The sequence below is a fragment of the Mauremys reevesii genome, linkage group 4, assembly GCF_016161935.1.
Source record: "Mauremys reevesii isolate NIE-2019 linkage group 4, ASM1616193v1, whole genome shotgun sequence".
Classification (NCBI taxonomy): Eukaryota; Metazoa; Chordata; order Testudines; family Geoemydidae; genus Mauremys; species Mauremys reevesii.
This window is the reverse complement of record NC_052626.1, coordinates 140,101,678-140,117,454: the sequence shown is the minus strand read 5'-3', so window position 1 is coordinate 140,117,454 and position 15,777 is coordinate 140,101,678. Positions and strand designations below refer to the sequence as shown.

The following is a 15,777-nucleotide window of genomic DNA, read 5'->3' as shown; positions in this document are numbered from 1 at the left end:
AGCTGGGAGCCGTGCTGCCTGTCTGGCGCTCCAGGTCGTGCCACCAGCCACCCAGCACTGGGGATGCTGGAGGCCACAGTTCCCACCTGCCCAATGCTCCGGGGTTGGGAGCGCTCAGGCAACCTGAGGCTGGGGTGGGAAGGCTGGGGGTGGGAAGGAGAGGGGCTTTGTACTGCAGAACTACACCATGACCATAGAAGAAGGGTCTGGATTTACCTCATAATGTATACAATATGAAAACATAGTTAACACATTTAACAAAGAATTATACAGAAGACAGTACACTAACACTTACCATCCTAGCCATTTTGTTCTCCTTCATGTTTATTATTCATTAATTATTATTATTATGGTAAAATTAAATATATTATAAATTTGTCAGAAGAGAAGAATAGGGTTTTAGATTTCTTTTCTAAATAGTACACTTTATTGCTGATTTTAAATTCTTATAGAGGTATTCAGCATAAAGTTGACCTTAGTTATTTACATATTTGAATTGTATTGGTTCAAATGCTGTAAAAACTGTATGTGGGTTTCTCACATTTTAAAAAGAGCCTATTTTATGGCTATTATATAACAGCCATGAACACTGTAATGCTATTATAGCCATGCCTTTTTTTTTTTTTTTTTTTTTGCTACTTACTAGAAACATTTCTGCAGTGCAGGACACACAGAACTTTTCCACCAAGATGATCAAAAAACTCTTGTGACAACGATTAAATAATGCCTGACAACAGCCCTGTAAAATGGGTTTTGCTAGCCCCATTTTAGTGATGGGTAGACTGAGGCAGAGATGAGTGAACTGACCTGTCCACGATCACACAACTAGCAGTAGTCAGGAACAGAATCTTGGAGCCCTGTTCCACTTTTCAAAAACTTGTTTTTCCCTAAATATCCCCAAATACACGCACATGAAAAATACTCTAATTTTTTTTAACCTATGCTTTCCTTAATCGAAAGTGAAAAAGTGTCTCTGGAGACAATTATATCAGATGGGCCCTTAAAATAAAATGAAAGGTACATTTTAAAAAATAAATAAAACACAAACATGGAAATAATATACTATCCAATAAGCAACAGACCTTTAATGATGGAGTGACCAAGACACTTTTAGTAGGTGTCCAAGAAGACATTTCTTTGTTTTCCAACTTGTTCTCTTGAAAAGATGTGAAATTCTGGGATAATTTTTTTTCTGAATTAACTGATGCAGAGGCAAGCTTTAAATTGGTTTTAGGAGTCTCCATAAAGAATGTTTGTGTTTTCTAAAAATAATAATAAATGAAAATATATTAAAAAACAGTAACATATTAATAAATGCCAACTTGCCAATGTTTTCAGTAAGTATGAAACCTTAATTTAATTATACATGCCTGCTAACATAAATCATAACATTTTTTAAAAATCAAAGTAAAAAGCCACCTTATGCTTTTTTTCTTTTTCAGAAACCGCATTTTCTTTTGCTTCTCTTGCAAGGTTTTCCTGTTTAAAAAACAGAGTAGTGTAAGATGTAGTAAATGCTCTATTAGCAAATATTTTAGCTGACTATATCTTCTGTACAATAATGGACTAGTACACATGTTCAGCATTCAGTTATAAACACACACAACAATATACAAGCAGCATTTAATTAAATTTCAGACTTCAGTAGATATTAAAAAAGTGGAAACAAGAATTAACAAACTTATCTTAATTATATATGGGAAAGGATACATCTCATACTGTCCCTACATACCCAGTTTTCATTAGTGTTTGGTTTTGAATTATGCAATAAGATTTTTTTTATTTCAGACTGTTTCTCATTAATTTACTTTTATGGAGTTCTGCCACATAGGGAGTTTTGTCCTCTTTGGAGTCAGGTAAATACAGCAAAAATGTATTCATGAATATTCTGTCAAACATTTGTGATCCCTTTTATTCACTAAGGGCTTGAATCTTCAAACACTTAGGCACATGAACAGACCCATGAAACAGTCCATTGACAATTACACAACATGAATAGAGAATTTATTTGCACAAGTAATCTACTGAACAACTTTGAATAGTGAGCAAATAAATAAAAATTGCAATCTGTTTGTAGATAATTAATGAACTAAAAAAGAAGCTAAATTCATGAGATTATTTGTTGCATATTGTTTGGCCAGTTCTGGTCTTGCGCTAGAATGAGTCATTTAGCAACAAATTCCATGAGAGTGCTTGAGGTTGTAATAAAAGGTAGTGTACAAGCTCAACAATCCGTATGCTAAGATCCAGACCATCAAACATTCCTCCAACAGTTTGTATCTGGATAAGGAAAGGCTAAAATGTCTGGGTCCAAAACATAATTTCATTTTTCATATGCCTGTCCTCTTGTATAGAAAACTTCTATAGAGTTGCAACTGGATTACTTCAGAGGCCAAAGGTGAAATCCTGGACCCATGTAGGTCAATGGGAATTTGACTTAAATTCAGCTAAGCATGCTGACTTCAGAGCACATCAAGCTCTTGAGAGCAGAATGAGGCTTAGTCTACACTACAAAGTTTTGCCAGCATTGCTATGTGGGCTAGGAGTGTAAAAAAGTGAACCCCTCTACCTGACATAGCTATGCTGGCAAAAACCCCTCTGAAGACACAACTACACTGACAGAAGAGTGCTTTGTCAGCATAGTATCAGAGGGCTGCCATGTTAGTCTGTATCCACAAAACCAACGAGGAGTCTGGTGGCACCTTAAAGACTAACATATTTATTTGGGCCTAAGCTTTTGTGAGTAAAAGAAGAAGAGCCATCTGAAGAAGTGGTTTTTTACCCACAAAAGCTTAGGCCCAAATAAATCTGTTAGTCTTTAAGGTGCCATGGACTCCTGGTTGGTTTTGTCAGCATAGTTAATGCTATTTGGGGGAGTGCTATGCCAGCAGGACTCCTTTTGCCAGCATATCCTGTCTCCAACAGGGGGCTTTGCTGGCATAGCTCTGCCAGAATATCTATACTCGCAAAGGCTCTTTAGTGTACACAAGTCCTGAGAGAGAGGAATCAACCCAAATTTCCACCATAACACTAAATGATATAGCCACAGGGCTAAGCCAAAAAAATTTAAATTTAATGCCACAAGACATACCTTCTCTTCAATCTCTATTTTAAGCTGCTCCTTAAGGGATAATAGTTCACTTTTCACATGAGATAGCTCAATTTCCTAAAAAATTACAATCAGATAAGAGTTAATCATTTTCTGTTAAATTGAAAAAGAAAATAGTTTTGAAAAACTCACATAAATGTATCTGTCATATACTACTATACTGTTCAACTTTACATTATTTTAATAACAGAATTAATTCTAAAAATTAACTGTGGGTACCTTCAAACACAAAAGCAGCAAAGAATCCTGTGGCACCTTATAGACTAACAGACGTTTTAGAGCATGAGCTTTCGTGGGTTGCATCCGACGAAGTGGGTATTCACCCACAAAAGCTCATGCTCTAAAACGTCTGTTAGTCTATAAGGTGCCACAGGATTCTTTGCTGCTTTTACAGATCCAGACTAACACGGCTACCCCTCTGATACTTCAAACACAAAGCCATTTACAGGCCTACGGTTAAGTTGGATGTTTTGAACTAACGGAGTTTCCTATCTAAGGAACAGGTATGTTCAGCATGAATTAGTTAAATTGTAGACTTAGATCAACCCCTTCCCATGGAAATATGTGTGAAAAAGTCCTGTAAGAAGGAAATCTCCATGAGAATCCACACTGGGTTTGAGGGGGTTGAGGAGCTGAGGCTACACTGTCAGAGACTCCTCAATGACTTGGTGACTGCTCTCAGAACATTCCCCAAAGTGGGGTTTTGCCAGGTAAAGGAGAGGCATAGAAAAATTAATGCAGTCATATGCTAGGAGGTTGTTTTTATTTTTTTCAACAGATCAAGTACTACTGAGAAATGTATCTATTAATATTTGGACAGGACTGTTCAAGTCAAGCAGTTTTTCTCATGTTATTTGTGGCATATTATTACCAGGAAAAAAATGGCACACTGTTTGATACAAAATTTCCGTAATCAGATAGAGTGGTGAAAACATTCAGAGGCCATCAGGAGAAAAGTAGACAGGAAAGTACACTTGCTTACATTTCATTTAAAACACTTTATACTGTAACACATATAAAAACAATAATAAGCAAGTATGGCACACAGAAATTGGGGGGCTAGCCTTCATTGTTCAGTTCCAGAATATAAAGTACACATCTAAAACAGAGAAAAAATAAACAGTAAAAAAGGAAAAATTGCATTTAGTTATGTTACTCATCTGCAGCTGTTTCTTTTAATTTTCTCGTAGTTATTCACTATTAAGGTTTAGCTCTTACCAAGGATCTCTTTACTGACATTTGTTCTTGTTCTTTCGTCTTACAGAGTTCTAATTCTGTATCTTTTTCTTCAACCATTTTATCATATTGATGCTGCATACAAAGAGTCATGTGCATAAGTGTGATAAATAAAAATTATCACTTAAAAACAGCTAGTATTCATTGTTTATTCAGAAGTTACAAAAGATTACTAACTTTTTTAGACACAAAACTAGTTTAAAGCTTCAATGATACATATCTTAACTCTTTCCACAGATGATACTCACACTTTTTCTCTATGCAATAATATTCTGTGAGGCCATTTAAAAGCATTTTATGTCCTCAATGGGGAATCAAATGTACCCAGGGGCGGCTCCAGGCCCCAGCACGCCAAGCGCGTGCTTGGGGCGGCATGCCGCTGGAGGCGCTCTGCCAGTCGCCGGGAGGGCGGCAGGCAGCTCCGGTGGACCTCCTGCATGTCTGCTGGAGGTCCACCGGAGCCGCGGGACCGGTGACCGGCAGAGCGCCCCCCGCGGCGTGCCACCGTGCTTGGGGCGGCGAAATCGCTAGAGCCGCCCCTGAATGTACCTGTGTGTAAAGGCTGGTTATACTGAAGCAAGTAACATTTATGAACATATCCATTTAAAAAGAGTGCTTCACTGAAATATGTTAAACTGAACTACCCAGGGCCACTGAAAAGTTAGAGGCCTTACAGGAATGGGTCCGAATTAACACCGAAAGAAAACCTGGGGTGGGAGAATGGGACCAAAAGGAATCTGAAATGCCAGAAAACCCTTTCAGTATCCTTCAACAGAAAAAACATGGGAATATTCAGAATTCTAAATGATCATTAAGGTCCATATTTCCCTTCTTCCATAAAAATGTATGCAAATATAATACCTCAATATTTGCAACCCCCAAAGCAGCTCTAGGAGAACTGCAATTCTGCCACAACTAGTATTACAATATTAGGGATTGCCAAATGCTTTTGTTACAAGTAATAGTATAATTTCTGCTTAGCTACATATTTAGGAGTTAAGATAGTGAAGAAATGCCTCCTGTCATTGATGCATTTCTTGTTAGATGTTAAGAAACTGAGCATATTTCCAGCTTAATTTTCCTAGATCAATGTCCTTATAATAAAGCTCAATTTCCTAGTTCCTAATACTTGTGGTTTGTGCAATTTTACTGATTCCAGACATAATGTCATGTATTGTACATATACAACTAGCAAAATCATTTTACCTTGTGTTTTTCCATAAGTGCTACCATTTCAGCTATCTTGTGCTGACATCGAATATCAATTTCTTTCTGCAGTATTACTGCTTCATCAGCTATTAACCTCATCTTTTCCACCTGTTAATAACACAGTATTTTCTTCTAATTTGTGAGCAGTATTGAATGCAATATTTTAATGAAACTCCCAACGCTACAGATAGTTTAGTTTTTATGACAGTCCAACACTTAGTTGGGTGTCCATTAGCTCAGAAGCCACTTTGTTCTTTATATGGCTCACTTGCAGTGCTTGCATTGTTGCACAGTTTATCTTTAACTGTAAGACATGCAAAATTTTGTGGCATCAAGTAAAAAAAAAAAAAGCTAAAAATATATAAAAAGTTAAAATACTATATATATACATTAAAATAAATGCTTTTTCCACAATGGACTTGTCTGACCATTTTTGTATTTTATCAAATATTGAAACCACAGCTATTCATTTAATGAAAAACACAAGATACATTTTGAAGTTATTCTAACAATTACAGTAATATGGATGGAATAAACCAATTGATTTGGAGTATTTCCTTCTTTGTGATATTGTAATCTACAGTACTGAAGATTAAAAAATGCCTGGCTGCCCTGAAAAATTTGTAAAACAGATACTTTAAAATCATAGGTTTTTTCCACTTTCATTTTATTTCAGTCTGGTACTTTCTAGCACAAAAAATTACTGTGCAACTAGTTTTAAAAATAACGTATTTTTATTTTAAAAATTCCTGTACTAGAATGCACATTAGTTGAAAGGCAATTTAACAAACTACATTTTTAAACTTGGATACCTAAACTGACGCGCTAAATCCTAACTTTTATTTAGGTGCCTAACTTTAGAGACCCAAATATGAACATTTTCACTTAAGGACTCAAAGCTGAAAGCCTATAATCACCAGTATTTGTAGTTCACACACAAGCACTTCCAATGACTTTGTCATGGCCCTGGTCAAACTCCCCCTACTAGACATTCACTAGGTGCTGTGTTTGGGTCTCACCATGCTGGAGCCATATGCCCTTATGCTTCCTGACTCTGAACGAAGTCCATGCATTCCCTGTCTCTTACTCTGGGTCTCTAGGCACACTTGCAGGCTACAAATATTCTGCTAACAACCATCTGGCAAGCTGAGACTCCATGGTCCAACTTCCTAGGCCCTGAAAACTAGCACCGGTACCCCGAGGCTCCCCAGTAGCTTACTCACACACCTCCTCGGAGCTCCAACCTTGTGGGCACTCTGGTTTAGTTTCTCTTCAGGGACTCATGATAGTTGAAGAAAACACATATAGGCTTTGCAAAAGGGATTGCTAAAGTAATTACTTTTTATATTAGCGCAAAAGAAATTCAGATCATGCAAAATAAAACACATCTATATGCTATTCCCTGTCTCAATTTCCTCACCTGTTTCAATTTCCTCCTCAGTGTTTTCTGGGATTTGGTTAGAGTCCTCTAGTGTGTCCAGGAGCCCCCTCCTGCTGCCCGTAGTGTCTCCTCCAAATCATGGAGTCTTTCTTTCCTCATGCCATTTTCCTTTGACCTTGGCTGGTCCTCCAAAGTCAAAAAAGTCCTCTCTCCTTCCAAAACACTGTGTCTTTGTTCCTCTCTCCTGCACCAGGCTTTCTTCATCTGTCTGACCCTACCCTCCCAGATTCTGTGTTTTTAAAAACTAGCACTAACATCTTGGTACTTGGTTTTGCTCTTTGGGGATTTTCCACTTTTCAAACCCCCTTGCAGAGAAGTTAGAGAAAAATGTTTCTCCAAGGCTTCAGCCATCACACTGTCCAAAAAATGGTCCCATTTGAATGGGATTCATTCACATTAATGACTTAATTTGTTTGATCTGTAACTTCTCCCAGTCTTTGACTGACTTACTACAAATTGAGGGTTGGAGTTACACATACAATTCATGATCTCACACATAAGTCATAAATTGTATATAGACAGTTTCCCCATATGGTCACGGGTGTCCACAGGACAACAACATGTGAACGGAGTTCAGGATCAGCCCTAAATAACTTTACAAACACATTAAACATTGGATAAATTATCAAATTACTCAATTGAATCCAAAGAAACAGTAAATTTTAGTAATTCTTACCTTTTCAAGAAGTTTTTCTTCTGTTATGTTTTTTGCCTCAGTTTCTTTTTGGTAGCTGTCAACTGTTTCCTTATGTTGCCTATTTACATTTTCGAGCTCTAGTTGTAATATATTCACCTTTTTACAAGACAAAAATCATTTAATTAACCATTCAGGAGTAAATTTTAATATATGTTGATTCATTTAAGCAGTTATTATCTATTCTGTACTGGAGATACAAAATGAGTGAGGTAATATCTTTTATTGGATCAACTTATGTACTGGGACAGTTTACCTTCTATCCAAGATTCAATTTTTTTTAAACAAGGATCTGAGCTATGGCCTTTCACATTTTTTCCTAATTATTGGGAAAATAGCAACAACAATTTCAATTAAATCACCCCCTCCAATTGAAAAACATATGAAAAAGGAAAAATGGAACTTGGTGAGTTTCAATTAATACTGTCTCCAAGACATCATCCCTTACAGAGGGCGAGGTTTCTGATTACTTGAGAAGACAGGGCCGCCTAAAGTGTACATGATGTCCTAAAATTCACAAGGAAATAAGACCATGCTTGCTATTCCCGGGATACTCATCCACTGGTAGTATGACTTCCTCCCAGAGCTGTGCAGCCACAGAATAATCTTCCATTCTTGTACTCTTCCTGTTCTTGGACGGGAGGGGATTAGCTATGCAAAGCAGGGCTCTGCAACAGTTAAACTCCCATGCCACCTTTGCAATCCCCATCCTAAGCAGTACTGCATAGTCTTCGGCCACAGTCAATGAACTAGTCCTGTGGGTTTTTTATAATTTCCATTTATAATAGAATTGATTGAAGAACAGGGGATTTTCCTGGCCCATTAGTCTTAGTAAGTTTTTGTTATTATTATTAATAAAAACTTCTATGAAAGGAACTGTACTTGTTAAAACATTCTTTTGAACTGCTGATTTTGTGGGCAAAATGCCTGGAAGAGGCCAACAATTTGCATGTTTGACTGGGAACTGACTTCAGTGAAACCATGACATGAATTAAAAGGGTGCACCCTAGTAAAATTAGTTTATTCAAAATTAAGTGCTCAGAATATTTAAACAAAAGCTCATATATTATGGCAGAAATAAATTATCACACAAATTACATATGAATAATTAGGCTAGAGAGAAATGTCTTGTGCTACTTTCAGTAGATGCTAAAGAAAAGAAGTTCAGAAGGAGAAACAAACCATTTATATTATTTTGTTCCTTTTAGTAAAGCACAAGGATATTAGTAATTTAAATAATGTTATATTGCTGTCGAAGTATGTAAATGTATTTTTAAAATTGTTGTTGTAGCCATGTTGGTCCCAGATATTAGAGAGATAAGGTGGGTGAAGTAACATATTTTATTGGACCAACTTCTGCTGGTGAAAGAGACAAGCTTTTGAGCTACATAGAGCTCCTCTTCAGGTCTGGCTGACCTGACCAACTACAATGCACACAGAAAATGCTCATTTATGAACAAATCATTTGTGGTTTAACCCTGCTCCTAGTCAAGTCAATGGGACAACTTCCTTGATCTGAATGATACAGAAGCAAGTCCTGGATAACTTTATTTTTCAGGAAAACTGAAACTGACAAAATTAAAACTAAAGAGAGATTCTGAACTCCCAAACTCCTATTTGGATTTGAATTTTGTTGCTGACCTGTATCTCTGCAATGAGCCAAACTAAAATCTAAATAAAAATGTGCTTATTTATCCATAAAGGTTCTTATATGGTCACAGATATTGTAGTACTGGAATGCTACATCTGAATATTGCAAGCCGGGCTAACTTCTAATTCAAAGTATTAACTGATCCAAAAAGATAATACGTGCATGGGTGCTTGCAGCACTAGAAATCTGACTACCCTTGAAATCTTGTCCTAGAAACAGTGGATACAATTTCACAAATTTATTATTAAAGGTTTGATTCAATGAGGTGCAGAGCATCTCCTGTAAGATTCTGAGAAACTTCAATTCCTAATTATTTCAATGGGGAGCCGATAGTCTCCAATATATCAAAGCTTGATACAACAAGATGTTGAACATTTTGGCCCCAATCCAGCAAAACAATTAAACTTGCTTAATTTTGAAACACATAAATAATCTTTGACTTCAGTGGGACTGAAGGACAGACTCATGCTCTTCAACTACTTGTCTTTCACTTTTACAAGAAATATTTAGTATACACCTACCTTCCCTTCATAAATACTGGATTGCTTGCTTTCTGCTGCAATTTTCTTTTTCAACACTTTATTCTGTTAAAACCAAAATAAAGACTAAAGGTATGCATTTAAACATTTACATTATTTTATTAGCATACTGGAGTATTGCTTTGCTGTTTCAGTAGCTAAAATTAGTAAAACACACAGGCAAATTGAGGCAGGGTAAACTTCAGCTGCCCATTTACAACAGTTTTCTGCATACTGTGAACTGCCTCACCAGCACACAACAGTCAGAATTGGGGCTAAAGATTGATCCCAATACCCTCTCCTTTTAAAAAATTTTTTACAATCCACGTCCCATATCAGGCCCCCTAAGATTTGTGCATGGAAAAGTCCTCCCTGTGGAAGGGGAGCTCAAATACCTCAATAACGCTTTTTTATCCTTTGTGGACACTGTGCAAAACTATCCACATGGTTCAAGGTTCATGTGAGCGACATGGGTGGAAGAAAGGAGGAAAAAGCAGGATGCAGAACATCTCTGCCTCCTGCTTGTGGAACTTCCATGAAAAAATTAATACAGCCCCAGGCTGCACTACAAAGGAATCTCCAGAGGGCCAGACCTGATGCAGTGATACAGAGGCTCCAAGCAGATGGCCCAAGTTTCTAGATGGCTTTTCTACAAGGAGACAACTCTGCCCCCTTGTAGGGTGAGATGGGGGAAACTCTGTGAAAAAATCTTCAATGAGATTTCCTCACAAAAAGTCCACTCCCATGGCTTTTAACAAGAGAGGACAATCTAAGCTCAGATTTTTATTCTCTTACTGATGGATAACAGACATAACTCAAATGTTTATTTAAAGTATGATGACACTGTGTATCAAACACAAAATAATCAGAATTCATTATAAATATACTCTTTCTACGATTACTTTTCACTAAAGTAGGCCAAGTTTTACAATTAAAAAGAACCATTGTAAAGACAAAACTTTCTTTAGATTTGACCTGAATTAAGATTATCATAGAAAAGAGAACCAGTTATATAATCTCATAGATATTTGCAAATCCTACCAGAAACTGAACAACAGTATTGTTCTACACACATGCAGTTAGATTTCTATGTATTCCATGTTCCTGTAACTTTTAAAAAGTCTACATACCTCTTGCTGCAGTTCTTCGTTGTATTTGGTTTTATTTTCAACCTGTTTCTTTAAATTGTTAAACTAAAAACAGAGAGATTTCAAAAAATGAATCATTGCAAAATAATTTTTTTTTTAGAATTTGTTAATTTATTTGATTGATATTTTAAGAATAATTGCATTTGTCTTTGCATAGGTCCCAATTCAGTAAGACATTTAAGCATACACAACTTCAATAACGTGATTAACCTTACTGATGCTCATTGGAACTATTCTTGGCCCCAACTCAGTAAAAACACTTAAGCACATGCTCAACACTCTATTTAGTACAACATTTAAGCATGTGTTTAACTATAATCACATACATAAATCCCACCGATTTCAGTGGGACATAAATACAAACTTGAGTGTTTTGCTGAATCAGGATTTAAAGCACTAAATCTTTAATGGTTTTAATAGTCTACTGCCAGCTAAGTAAAACTGCAGTAGGATAGCCCATCAAAAGCTGTAATTAGAGCAGAGCAAAAATTTGTAGTAGGCAACCATAATCACCTCTTTTCTGTTCACAAAGTGTGTATGAAATACTGCAGCTAATGCTTTAAAACTGGAAAGAATTTTTGAAGTTCTCTCTAGTTCATAGTATAATAGTACACTCTCATACCTTATTTTCTAGCATCTTCAGTTGCTTTTCCTTTCTTGAAATTTCACTTCCAATGTTTCTAGTCTGAAATACATTATTTTTAAATCTGGCTAAATTATTATTAGAAATTTTACCACAAATTGCCCCAAAATATGCAGCTAGTTTTCTTCTGCTACTTATTTATATTTACAGAACAAACAAGCAACCATCCCTTGTTCTGGGTGTCTTTATCTAATTTAATTTCACAATAAAACTTCATAAGAGACTGTTTGGCATGCTCCAAGATATATCTCTATACACCAGAAAACATAAGAAGAAAATAAAAATCATCCACACCAGACATACTAGTATTAAAATCTCATCTAATCCCCTGACAACCCTGGGTCACACTGGTCATTATATCAGAGGGGTAGCCGTGTTAGTCTGGATCTGTAAAAGCAGCAAAGATTCCTGTGGCACCTTATAGACTAACAGACGTTTTGGAGCATGAGTTTTCGTGGTGAATACCCACTTCGTCGGATGCATGTAGTGGAAATCTCCAGGGGCAGGTGTATATATGCAAGCAAGAAGCAGGCTAGAGATAACAAGGTTAGTTCAATCAGGGAGGATGAGGCCCTCTTCTAGCAGCTGAGGTGTGAAAACCAAGGGAGGAGAAACTGGTTTTGTAGTTGGCAAGCCATTCACAGTCTTTGTTTAATCCTGGTCATTATAATCATTCAGAGACATACATATGGAAAACATGGGAGGTGTTGTGCATGATGAAAATTACATTCTCTAGGCCTTGTAGTTAAAGGCAGGTTATTCAAAGGTACAGTGCCTTGAGACAAACTTCTACAGACAGGAAGTGGGAGACATTTCTCCCTGTTGGATCACTGTGTATTGCAGGTCTTACAATGTAAGTCTATTAATCTACTGAGTCAAATGCTAACAAAGAGCTTGTGGAGACTTCAGAATGAAATGAACAGTAAGACGTGAACAGCTAGGGGACACCCCTGTTTTGAGGTGAAGGTCAAAGGGATAGTTTGGTACAGCTGGTAATGCAGAGACATTCTGGCATCCTTCAATCTGTGAAGACAAGGTGCCAGCGGGCTTGATCGTATGAAAGGTCTTGGTCGAAAATGCTAGGGAAAGGACTTTGGGTAAGTTATCCTATAGGAGACAGAGGAATGTCCTGTGAGTTAAGTGTGTAGTAGTAAGAGAGAGCCTGAAGCATGGGCCTAGTGCAAGGCCTGAGGTCTCAACCAAAGTCAGAAAAAGTTATGCTATGAGCAACAGTTAAGCACTGTCAAAAGCAGATGCTTGCCTGCAAGTCAGCATCCGGTACACGAACTCGGCACCAGTATTGCTACCGTTGCTAAAACACACTGAATATGTAAACACATTCCAGCAGGCCAGTACAAGAACACCCCAACCCAGCACATGATAAAATAGTTTGACAAAAGTAATGAATAGTGATATTTTGTCTGAAACATCAGGAAAAAGTACAAGGGGAGATAATAAAGATGTCATGGAACATGAAAGGTAATGGATAAGTTGTTTACCCTAGGTTGTTTGTCTCAGTCTATAAATGTTGGGAGACTTCACTTTAATCCTTTGTCTGGCCTAGGGGGCAGTGGAAAGTCCCGCCATTGACTGAGCTGGTCCATTGTCACAGGCATACATGTGTTAGTGTACCTGTAACCATTGAGCCAGGTCATTAGCACCGTGTTTGTTGGCCATAAACCTGGCCACGTGCCTTCACTACTAAATCAAGTCTTGTGTTTATTGGTCAGTTCGATTAGAGCCTACTGTATTGGCTATCTGGCCAAAGCCAGTCCAGCATACAGAATGAACACATGCATGCAGCCAAACATCTGACAACAAAGCGTAAGCTCTAGAATGCATGTCATGATTTGGTTTTCTCTGCAACCATTTGTTTCCAATATTCTGATTTTGTATAATTTAAATCTCTGTTGTTTGATAATAAACTTATTCTTGTTTTCACTATAAATATATCTAAGTGCTGTATATTAAGTGGCCTGGTGATCCTGAATTAAAACTATAAGTTGGTGTGTATTATTCCTTTTTGAGTAGCACAGCTGAGTTCTGTGAATGTGGAACAGGAGCTGGGCAGTCCTGAGGGACAGTTGGAGGACTTGGGGGTTGGTGTGTTCCTATCACTAATCTGCACAGGGAGTGCAAGGCCTGAGGAGGCCTGGAAGGTAGTGTTTGCATTGTCAGAGGCCAGTGCAGTCAGGGAGCTGATCCCTAGCAGGCACAGACAAGACTTCCTCATTCTAAGGGGTGGATAGAAGCCTCACAACCCTGGGTACTTGTGGAAAGCATCACAGCCAGCCCCTTCCTACACAGCAATTATTTCCTACTCTCCTACATCTGCTTCCTAAGGATACTTTTTTTGGCTCAGAATTTACTGCTATGGCTTTTCATAATAAGATGTAGCATTGTATATATCCCATACGTTTTCTTCACTTTCATCCAGTTTAGTTTTAGCCTCTTCATCTTTCTTTTTCATCTTCTCCTTCAGAGACTCCAAGTCATTTCTAAATGCCAAATTAATAAGTATTAGTAAATAATTAATTTAAAACTGATTTTTTTTCACAGCTGCTAAAAAAAAATATCACAGCTTAGCTCAAGGTGAGAAAGGCAGCTTTCTTTATAGCTAATATTAAGGGTGCTTTATGCCAGTCTTTGAAAATGTCCCTAAAAGGTACAGGGCAGTGGCCCAGACTTTCACTTCTGAGCTGTACTTATTTTTCACAGACCTAGAAAGTCCTGTGCATGCAATAAGTTTATCTTTCTATCTACATTATTTTAATGCATCTATCTCCATAATATCTAAATCCATATTATGGAAGGCAGATTAACAATGAGACTTGTCAAAATATACAACATTTCAGATGGTAAAATTTAATAGGAATCCTCGTCTCCATAATAGTTATGTCTCATTTTTTCCACATTTAACTAATAACTTTGTATATGCTATTTTCTTTAAATTTCCTCTACAATTAAAGGGTTTTTCTCAGAAAACTGAAAACCCAAACTTCTGTCTTAGATGAAAATGAATGATACAGTATAGTTCTTGGTATAAACTGTGCAGCAATTACAAAAAGAACATAACTAACAAATACAAAGTGGGTGTAAATTATTGTCATAGCAGTTTCATGGCTCTGTACACTGCCAGAGTAGTCTTAATGTAAATGAGAATGTGACACAAACAAACAGTCCCCTGTTCTTTGCAAACAAGTCTCACCTCAAACCTGACAAGCTCACTACACCACACATCTTGCAGGATATTTACCCAAAAGTAACACATAAGGTACCTATAGAAAGCTCATGACTTATCAAGACTCATGAGAATTACAAGATGAATGTGTGGGTAATATTTAAGGAACTATATGGAAAGTATGCTTTATGGACTTGAAGCAGAAGTTCATCACCAGAGGATAATGTGTCTCCACAATGGCTCATTTGAGGAGTTTGGAGTTGTCATTCTGTCCTGGTTAGCCAGTGATGTAATGCAGGGCTCAATAATTTAGCCTTGCTTCCTCCCAAGACTTTCAATGGAAAACCATCAGACACAATTACAAACAATCAAAACCACTTGGAGGTAAAAAAGGAGCGTTACAACAGACAGAGAATCACCCTGTCTATGAATGAAGACAAAAGACTGTTTCAGTATAACACAGAAGGGGAAAGGCACTTGGTATTCTTTCACTGAGGAGACATCTTAAAGATGGTGCTTGATCTCACGAAAAATTGGAGCCATGTTCCTTTGTAGTCAGTCAGCTCTGCAACACACGGAACTTTGGGGGGGGAGGGGCGATTATCTACTTTATTAGATAGGAAAAGTAAATATTAACAAGTGTAGACCTACGTTAGTGTTTTATTATTTAGTTGTAACCATCTGTTTCCGATACTCTTATTTCTAGTAGAATCGCTATCCTTTCTTAACTAGACCTTATTTAGTTTTATTACAATGCTGTATCTTATACAGGAGGAGGGTTTAAGGTAAAACTGGTAAACTGGGGTATGCTGCTCCTTTGGGGGCAGAGGATCTGGAATTTCTGTGAGTAACCAGAGTCAGGGACTGGATATCACAGGGAAATGCTCCAGAGGAATTCATGCACACCTGAAAGGGCCTGGCAGAGCCTGCAGGAGGGTGTTTGTATG

General features: G+C 37.4%; 1 protein-coding gene across 3 annotated transcripts in view; it reads right to left on the bottom strand.

Moving 5' to 3' along the window:
* Positions 1-15,777, bottom strand: part of SYCP1 (synaptonemal complex protein 1) — a 66,600-nt gene that overhangs the window by 7,779 nt on the left and 43,044 nt on the right. For 2 of the 3 annotated variants that reach the window (XM_039535801.1, XM_039535800.1), the window contains exons 20-29: positions 14,066-14,147; positions 11,629-11,691; positions 10,989-11,051; positions 9,862-9,924; positions 7,672-7,788; positions 5,552-5,662; positions 4,328-4,420; positions 3,092-3,166; positions 1,420-1,479; positions 1,083-1,262 (exon numbers count right to left, since the gene is read on the bottom strand). In XM_039535801.1, the coding sequence (XP_039391735.1) occupies positions 1,083-1,262; positions 1,420-1,479; positions 3,092-3,166; positions 4,328-4,420; positions 5,552-5,662; positions 7,672-7,788; positions 9,862-9,924; positions 10,989-11,051; positions 11,629-11,691; positions 14,066-14,147 (907 nt within the window). The remainder of the gene's footprint in view (positions 1-1,082; positions 1,263-1,419; positions 1,480-3,091; positions 3,167-4,327; positions 4,421-5,551; positions 5,663-7,671; positions 7,789-9,861; positions 9,925-10,988; positions 11,052-11,628; positions 11,692-14,065; positions 14,148-15,777) is intronic. The other variant, XM_039535802.1, reaches the window with a different exon arrangement.